Genomic DNA, 9,782 nt, shown 5'->3' with positions numbered 1-9,782 from the left:
GTGGGATAGGAAGAGAGAGGAGGTATCGGGCAGAGTAGCCCCTGAGGATGACCAGGAAGTGTAGGAGGGGTGTCTGAGTTCCCTGTCCCGGGCTGCTGCCGTGGTCAGAAACTCACTCACCCCAGTGATGTCTCTCCTGGTGCCTGGACCGGAACTCCTTGCTGCTAGGTGTCTCGTAAACAAAGGACCTACCTAGCTTGCTGCAGGCAGGCTAGTGGGGACCAAGGAGCTAGCACCCTCCCGTTTGCCCCTATTTTTGTTTTAAAGGAAGGTAACTGTGTCAACTGGGCAGCTTTATGGAACATTGATTATAATGGGGGAGATGGGGAGGCACCTATAACCTGGGGAAGCAAGTCAGAGGGCACCGAGAAACAGTGGGGGTAAGACATTACATTGCAGCCTAGTAGCTGCTTAATAAAATAGAGTAGTTACAGCTCAGCCCTAAGCATCAGCCGTTCTGTCTGTTGTTTGTACTTGAAGATTTTGTACAGGTCTAAGTATTTCAGTATACTGAAAAGTATTCTGACAGTCTCAAGGCTCTTTAATGTCTTTGTGAATGAAAAATTGAAATAAAAGGAGGAGGACATGGCTACTCCTAAAGTATGGAGAAGATTTTATCGTAGATGTAAGGGAGAAAGCAGGTAGAGGGAAGAGTCCAGGCCGAACATGGCTGGCAGTCTAAACTGGACCATGAGAGGAAAGATGTGGGGAGGGAGAGCAAGAGAGGAAGCCACCACCCAAGAGGCCGGAAGAGCAGTAGCCCAAATGGCTTTTATACCGCGATCAGGCTGGGAGAAGGGAAGTGGAAGCCCCGCCCCTGGGAGGGGGGCTGGGAGGAGCCACAGGTACAGAGGGATTCTGGGAGAACTGGGAGGAACTTGTCCTGTCTCTGAGACTTAGCAGTCTCTAATATGTGAATGTTGGTGCAGATACCTGCAGAGGCCAGAGAAAGCTCACAGGTTGCATCCAGGGAACTGAGCTCGGGTCCTTTGTAATAGCAGTGCATGTTCTGGACCACTGAGTTGTGTCTTCTTTTGTCCTTTTGCAAAATTTGCATTTGTTTGTTTGCGTGTGTTTTGATTGTGTTTTCCATGTGCGCATGTCGAGATCAGAGGAGAACTTGCCAGAGTTAGGTTTCTGACATTGGTCCTGTAACACTTTGTTGTCTCATTCTTATATTCTGTTTCTCTGACATGGACACCTAGTAAAGTAGCCACGCTTTGATAATGGCCACTACAAGATGCGTCCTGTAGACAAGCCGTCCTCTGAACAAACTGCGGTTCTTCTAGCTCTTCTCCCCAGGCCTATTTTCAAAGCATCTTCTCTCTCTTTGCCACCCATGGGTTGGAGTTATTAATTTTTTCTCTTTTTTAGATTTATTTATTTTATTTCATGTGTGTGGGTGGTTTGCTTGCATGTCTGTCTCTGCACTACATTTGTGCCTTGTGCCTGTGGAGGCCAGAAGAAGGTGTCAGATCCCATAGAACTGAAGTCACAGTAAAGCTACCATGTGGGTATTGGGGATTGAACTTGGATCCTCTGGAAGAGCAGCCAGTTCTTTTAACCACTGAAGCATCACTCCAGCCCCTAGAATAATTTTTTTAAAATAATTTTAATTAGATGAAATCCTGTCTACCACATCTTCTCTGGTTGTCCCACTGCGATCTAGTCCTCCTTTGAAATTTGTTTATATAAAGTTGTGTGCAACATAGTTTGTGCTGTTTTATAGTTTAACCCATTTGTGTTTTCTGTGATTTTGAATACTCTGTCTCTTTTGATTTAGGTAAGTGTAGGCAGAAGTTTCTGTTCTGGAAGCTGCTCCCAAATAACTACATAGAGGCTTAATATTAATTATAAATGCTCGGTCAATAACTCAGGTTGTTACTAATTCTTACATTTTCAATTAACCCATATTTTTATCTATGCTCTGCCACATGGTTTGGTCCCTTTTCTCAGTATGGCATGTCCATCTTGTTTCTTCTTTGTCTGCTTGCTTCCCTGACTCTGTCTTTCTTCCCAGCATTTTCTCTTTGGCTCTCCCCCTAACCTTACCTCATTCAGCTATTGACCAGTCAGCTTCTTTATTAAACCAACCACAGTGACATATATTCACACAGAGTAAAGGACTCTTCCACAGATACTGTATATACCAGTGTATGTAGCATATATTTATTTAATAATCAGTAATTGTAATATAGTTTATTGTTTGATTCTAAGTTTTTCTATAAACAACTTGTGTATAAACAGCTTATTTTTCTCTGGAAGATTTAAACTGTCAGTTCAGAAATACTCTTCAATTGTTAATGACATTGATTGAATATATACTGTTTGTGTAAATGGTTTTTTCTCAAGAACGGTATGAAGAACAACATGAAAGAAAAAATATCCAGCTTGGCTTAATTGAAATTTACATCATTTTGAAGTTGAGCATTAATAAAAGCAGTTATATTTAACATGTTTTGTTAAAGGAAAATTCTTCCATTTGTTTCTAATATTAAGTAGTAAATACTTCTCCAAAATGAAGCATTTTTTTTGTTGGGAATCACTTGAAACACTTGGGCCTCCTCTGGCTTGTAATCTTGTTAACTTTTCATCCGTGAAGTCAAACCTAATTATACACAGTTGCTGGGCTCTAGCTGCAGATGACTCAATGTAAATAGAAGTTAACTCATTACTTTTATTAATTGAAACATGAAATGTTGCGAATACTTTATATTAGGATTTAGAAAAAAAATCTTTGCATATGGACTGAACGTAAGTGTCCTTTTCTTCAGCCCCTATGTGGTGAAGTACTATGGCAGCTACTTTAAGAACACAGACCTCTGGATTGTCATGGAGTACTGCGGAGCTGGCTCTGTTTCAGACATCATTCGGTTACGAAACAAGACAGTAAGTACTTAATATTGCTTGTTAGTCTTATTTTAAAGGTTTCACTTTAGACTCTGACTCGTATTTTGTTACAGAGAAAACATTAATGTGAGAAAGGGGGTTGAGGATAGGCATACATCTTTCTAAGGCAGACTGAGACACCGGATGACCTCTCAGGTCCTGGGGACCAGCCATGGCCCTCCTGTCCTTCGAGAGTCAGTATAAGATAGGATAAAAGGGTAGAATCTACTCTGAAAGAGAAAGGGAGAATGTAGATAAGCTAGAAAAGTAGATTATTGAATCTATTTTTAAAAAGCAACTACTAGTTTTAAATGTTTTATGTTGGTTTGGACTTTTGCACATTGTATTCAAATTTTATATATTGATACAAATTTGAGATTAATTTTTGAATGTACTGTATATTCATTTCTACTCTTGTTAAAGGTATTGTACTTATACAACTCATTTAAAATGTAATGCAAATTTTTAGTCCTTGAAAATTATTATTACCGATTGTTTAGGAAATACAGGTTAGTAGTTAATCACTTATTATAATTGAACTTGTCACATTAGGTACGTTTTCAAGGTGAAACAAAGATATAATTTAAATAAGTCATCTTCAAACACTTCAGAGATCTATAGAATATGGCATTTCAGATGCTTTAATAACATAGCCTCTTTTTTCTGTTTTTATGATAATGAGACATGTCTGCTACTGACAGCACCAGTCTACTTTAGAGAAGATGATGGGCACCAACGAAACTCCTAATGGAGTTTGCTTTCTTTGTGGCAAATATAAGCCACTGGGCAAGAAACTGCCCTTGTTTTAACTACTGACAATACACAGTCCTAATTAGACAAGCAGGACACTTGAGAGTGTCTCTCAAACCTTGCCAAGACAAGGTAAGACAGTCCTTCAAAACCCTTATTTTATAGAAAAGTCTGTCAGATATTCTAGGCCCATAGGCTGAAGATGACTCCCCCAATATTGAAGAGGAACTTTGGGTGACTATCCAGGCAGCCAACTGTTTCTGTCATTTCTCACAATTTTCAAAAGTTGCTTGCCTGCACTTCTTGCTTAGTTAATATTATTTCCTTCTTGGGTCTCTGAGGGAGTTGAGGACTAGATAGTTATAGTTTTCCTTGTTTACCAGACGCAGAAAGCAAGTTATGATATAAATTAAATTAGGTACAAGATTTTGGGCTCACAAGGTAGGCTAGATATGGAGCAGTTTATCTGAAGTTGTCAGATGCAGATGGACCAGACATTATTGATACATTTATTGCCTGTATATATTGTATATAGTTGTTGTATATAGTTTTTATTGTATTAGTTATAGCCTTTTTATTTTAGGCAGGAAAGGGGAAATATAGTGATATTTCCTTTGTATTTTAATAAATAAAGCTTGTCTGAAGATCAGAGAGTAAGACAGACACACTGGCCAGCCATACAGAGCAGGCAGTGGTGGTACATACCTTTAGTCCCAGTAGCCACACTAGTTAGCTGTAGAAGCTGAGCAGTGGTGGTACACACTTTTACTCCCAGCAGCAGAGAGGAATTTAAGATGGGAGGAGACATCTCAGTTTCATTCTGTGATTCCTGGAGGCAGGATCACCATTTTGGTCTGAGGTAGAGGTAAGAGCAAGTTATTGGCTATTTTCCTTTTCTGATCTTCAGGCTGAACCCCAGTACCTGACTCTGGGTAATTTTTATTCATACTGCAATTATATGCTTAGTAATCTGAGTACAGTAAATGGTGACTGGACTCCTGCTTAAACTTTATGACGTTCATTACATTTCCTCATCTTAATTTTTCTATATTACCATTTATAGTTGGTAAATAGTTGAAGTTATTTTTTCTGCATTTTTAAAAATAATTGAATGTTTTTCTTTTGGTTTTTCAATGTCCAACAGATGTGTGAAAATGAGAATTCTAGATACCACACACACGCACGTGCACACACACACACACACACACACGAAGTGAGTTTAATGAATGTACTACTTAACAGAACCTAACATCTAAGGCTCAGTGACCTTTTAATGTGAGTGGCTAAGAAAAATTATCAGTGAAATGATTTGTAATTCTGTAGAACAGTAATTCAGTTTCTATATGATGCTATTGCTGTCACACATGTCTCAGTAAAATAAATTCATAAAAAGTACATAACTACTTGAATCAATTTGTGGTTAACCAGAGTCATTTTAAAGTTTTGATTGGTGAAATACTTGAACATTTATTCCAGTTTTTTTCTGTGGAGAAAATAAAGTAAATAAGATTTTTTTTAAAGGAAGTGAAATAGAAGTTTAAATAATCCCTGTTTTGACAGAGGATCAAATCATCTGTGACATTTTAATTATCTTAGGATTTCCATTGTTCTTAACCAGCATTTATGTAAATCAGGTGATTCTTGAGTGGCAGAACAATTGAAATAATTACACTGCAGTTAGAGGAGTGTTATAAATAATTACCCTGTAGTTAGAGGAGTGTTATAAAATCATTTCAGAACCAACCTCACTCCATTTGGTCCTAAAATGACCAGATGAGAGATGGAGTAGAAGCATGTGAATTAGAAAATTTTAAACATCTATTTTCATGGTTTCAGAGTATTAATGTTACTATTTTGAGTACAGAGTAGATAGTTAATTCAAGAAGTTTCTTTTTTGTACCAATAATTACACACTGTCAAAGTACAGTTCTTATAGATGGACGTGGATGTGACCACGATCCTGAAGAATTGGCTTTACCACTTAAACTCTGAGAGGTCCTGCCCCTTCATGCCCTTTGTAAGTAAGGACTCAGCCCCCTGGCATGTGGGATCCCCGCATTAGAACAGTCCGGTTACTGTCTCCACAGGGCAGTTTAATATCTATACATGAAACAAGCCTGGAGCGGCACAAGAGATCCCTCGGGCCTGTGGGTACCGTGTTTGCCTGTCACTGCGTTTGGCAGTGTGTAAGTTCTCAAGATCATTAGAAGACTTGCTTTCTAGTACAAGGCCATTTCCATATTTATTATTGAAAGGACTATAAATACATGTTTCATTTCTTTTTTGAGGTGTTGGGAATTGAACCTAGCCCCCCCCCCCCCATCAGATTGACTCTAGTTGTTTTCATAGTCATAAAACAGTGCTTTCCTGGGAACGTGGCCACTTAGGGTTTATGTGCTGTGTTGTTTTTTGTTACTATGTAATTCCAGTACATACATATATATGTATATACATAAACACTTGGTGTTTTATTTAAGTTGGCAATGTTTATAATTGGCCATGAAGTTTTGCTTTAATTGCTTTTTATTTCTCTCCACATTTCCCAGTTTTTGCAGAACAGAATTTTTTTTTTTAAATGTGTAAGGTGGTGATAAAGTCTTAGTGTTTTTTGAAATATATTTTCAAATCTGAGTTGCATTTATTCTTTTCTGTGGTACTGGTGACGGAATATCAGTGACCCCTGCGTGCTGCGTCAGTTCTCCAACACTGAGCTGCACCCAGAGCCCACCCTCTCTTTGTAAATCTTGCTTGACAGTTTCTTTAGCATGGAAAATGCTATCGCCTGACTGTCTAGCTTCTTCGTCTCTTCTACTAAGTTTTGCTGTTGCTTCTTTGAAGATGATCTGTTACTATTTTTAGGATTTAACCTTTGGATTTCAGAAGCTTTACTTTGATGTACCTAGAATAGGCTTTAAACACTTTTTGCAGGTATTTATGTCTTGTTTTGATGAATCTCATATCTATCATCTATCTATCTATCTATCTATCTATCTATCTATCTATCTATCTATCTATCTATCTATCTAATCTTTTTGGAATATATTCCTTGTTTTTATGTACCTAGTATAGTGACTTTATTGATTGGTTGATTGGTATTTAGCCATTGTAGAGTTCTTACATTTGTTTTGGTTTCCTTTCTGACTTTAGTGCTGTTGCTGAGGCCTCAGTATGCTAACTAGGTGTTTCCCTACCAGCTGTTTGCTCAGGGCATCTTGTTTCTGCAACTTGATATTTGCCATCAGTGTTGGGAGCCTTTTAGCGTCTGTTACCTACACAGTGCTTGGGCACCCTTACCCTCTCCTCTGGAGTTCTCAGTGTGCACATTTAGTTTAGGTTTTTCTCCTCTCTCTCTCTCTCTCTCCCTGCCTCCCTTCCTACCTCCCTCCCTCCCTTCCTCCCTCCTTCCCTCCCTCTCCGTTCCTCATTTCCTTTCTCCTTCCTTTCTTTCTTTCCCTGTCTCAACCTGTTGTGAGTCTGATTCTGTGATCATTTATTTCTTTCTTGATTTTTATTGTTTTGGTCTGTGTCTGGTTATCTGTGAAATAGTGTCTCCAATCCCATCATTCAGGAGACAGAGGCAGGCTCTATTAATTCTTGAACTCTGTAAGTTCAAAGCTAGCATGGTCTACATATTGAATTGTGGGCCACCCAGGACTATGTAGTAAGATTCTGTCTTAAAAGCAATGGAGCTGAGGGATGTAGCTTATTGGTAGGTGCTTCATCAGCACGCATGAAGCCATAGACTTAATCCCTGTGATAGCAACAGCAACAAAAATAGAAATAAAAATAGTAGAGATGATTTGGATCTCTGAATATTGATGTCTTCTTCCACCAAAGACTTTTTGCTTGATTCTGCCAGGTAGCAATTCTGGACCACATTAATTCAATCTGAGCAGAGATAATATGGATGTGGGTTTTAGCCTGCTTTCACATCTAGGGTATAGAGTATAGTTGGTCTTTCTCGTTGGCCCACAAATAATGACACAGAACCTTATCACTAATTATGAGAGCTCCGCCTTTAGCTTGGACTTGTTCCCCACGAGCTCTTTAACGTAATTAACCTGTTTCTGTTCATCTTCATCCTCCATTTGGCTCTTTATTAAACCAGTCAGAAGGTGCCTTTTACACAGTGTCACCAAGTATCCTGCAACAGTAGGGCTGAGTGAATTCTTGATAAGTTTGGATTTCTAATATTGTTCCTCCCCATTCAGAATTTGTTTTTTGTCTTTGTCTTCTGGACTTTATTTTTTAATTTATAGGTATCTTTTGAGAAAGCTACCCTTGCTCAGCTTGTTTCTTTGGTTTTCTTTCCTCATTCTTGCTCAGAAAGAAGATGGTGCTTCTGTGTTGTAGAATATTATTTTAAGATGTGTTAAATTCGTTTATGCCATGGAACATTTGTTTAATGACACAAAGATGCATTCTTTTATGTTGCATTTTGTTTAACTCCATGAAGCTGTGATTGGTCTAATAAAGACCTGAATGGACAATATAGAGGCAGGACAAAGGGTAGGCAGGGCTGGCAGTGAGAGAATAAAATAGGAAGAGAAGTCTGGGAGGAGCGGTGTTGCCGGATACTGTCTGTCCTTCCCGGCTGCTCCAATCTGAAGTAATCACACGAAACCATTTTATTTGCATTACTTAAGCACATTTCTAGCTTGCTCTCATACCCTAAACTAACCCATTAATCTGTGTATCACCACAAAGTCATGGCTTACCAGCAAAGTTTTATTGGTCCCCAGCTGAGGCATCTGTCTCCGTTGGCAATTACATGGCTTCTCCCTGACTCTGCCTACTCTCTCTCTCTCTCTCCATATATATATCTTTTAGTCTGGCTTTACTCTGTTAAGCCAATTGCCGAAAGCAGCTTCTTTATTAATGAGTGGCAATAAAACATGTTGATACCATGTATCACCTCCCCATCACCTCCCCTTCTCTGTTTAAATAAAAAGGAAGGTTTTAACTTTGACGTAGTAAAATTACATATAACAGGTATCAAGCAAGAATTACAGTTAAATATTTATATCTACTTTATCTTTTATCATAACTAAGGAAAACTGTATTTATAACTATCTATTCTTCAACTCCATCAAAGACTCCAGAAGGATATAATATCACCTAAGTAAACAAGAAGTATATTATAAACAACGTCTAAAACTCTAGAATTGAGATATCTCGCTGTCCGGACAGTCACCCAAAGTTATTCTGTACCATTGGGGCATCCATCTTCAGCCTACAGGCCCATAGTATCTGGCAGTCTTTTCAATGAAGCAGGAAATTTGAAAGACTGTTTTGCCTTTATTGGCAGTTTGTTAGTCACTGTCTTCTGTGTCCTGCAGAATGTTTGACAGACTCTTCCGTGAAGCAGGAAGGACTGTCTTACCTATTTTAGGCAAGTTCAGCAGTTATTTTTTTTGTGGGTCCTGTATGTCCAGTTCATACAGCATACCATCAAGCAGTCCAGGTAAGAGCAGTCTCTTGCCCAAATGGCCAACAAATTTCATAAGGAGCCTCTTTGGTGCCTATCATTCTCTTGAAGTACATTGGTACTGCCAGGAGCAGATGAGTCTCGCTGTCATGAAAAACCTCGGTTTTGAAAATATTTTAAATGATATATTCTGAAAGGTCTTTGAAAGGTTTGAAGGAAACCTATCTAACTGAAATATATCTCTGTATATCTAGAAAACCTAACTAACATGGCTACAAGCTTGACTATTATTGATGATTTTCTATTAACCTATATTTCTTAATTATACATTACATTTTTTAAATGTTGGTTTAGCTTAGCAGCCCATACAATGAAATGTTTCTCTCTACTTAGGTCATTCATAGTCAAAAAATTCAAAGAAAACAATAATAAACCTAATTCAGACTCTCTGTGTATATTCCATCTTTACGTGGCTTATTTTTCTTACTCTATTACTTTTTTTTACAAGTTTAATATTTATGCTGTTATCTTTATTCCTTGAACATATGACTGTAATCTTTTGATTATAACTGTCTGTACTCTTTTTCCTCTCTCTTTCAAGCCTATGTACATTTATCCAACACTGTGACCATTTAGAAGTCTTCCGTTTTATTTCTGAATCCATGTGTAATGTATCTGTAATTATTTTCTGACCAGAAGTGCCTTTTTTTTTTTT

At 38.1% G+C, this 9,782-nt stretch overlaps 1 protein-coding gene across 4 annotated transcripts in view; it reads left to right on the top strand.

The window, feature by feature from the left end:
* Stk3 (serine/threonine kinase 3) overlaps window positions 1-9,782 on the top strand; it is a 307,706-nt gene that overhangs the window by 26,941 nt on the left and 270,983 nt on the right. For all 4 annotated transcript variants that reach the window (XM_050161781.1, XM_050161789.1, XM_050161795.1 and 1 more), the window contains exon 4: window positions 2,775-2,889. In XM_050161781.1, the coding sequence (XP_050017738.1) occupies window positions 2,775-2,889 (115 nt within the window). The remainder of the gene's footprint in view (window positions 1-2,774; window positions 2,890-9,782) is intronic.

Source organism: Alexandromys fortis, unplaced genomic scaffold (assembly GCF_014885135.2).
Source record: "Alexandromys fortis isolate MF-2015 unplaced genomic scaffold, M_Fortis_MF-2015_v1.1 scaffold_17, whole genome shotgun sequence".
Taxonomy (NCBI): domain Eukaryota; kingdom Metazoa; phylum Chordata; class Mammalia; order Rodentia; family Cricetidae; genus Alexandromys; species Alexandromys fortis.
This window is presented reverse-complemented; position numbering and strand designations above follow the sequence as displayed.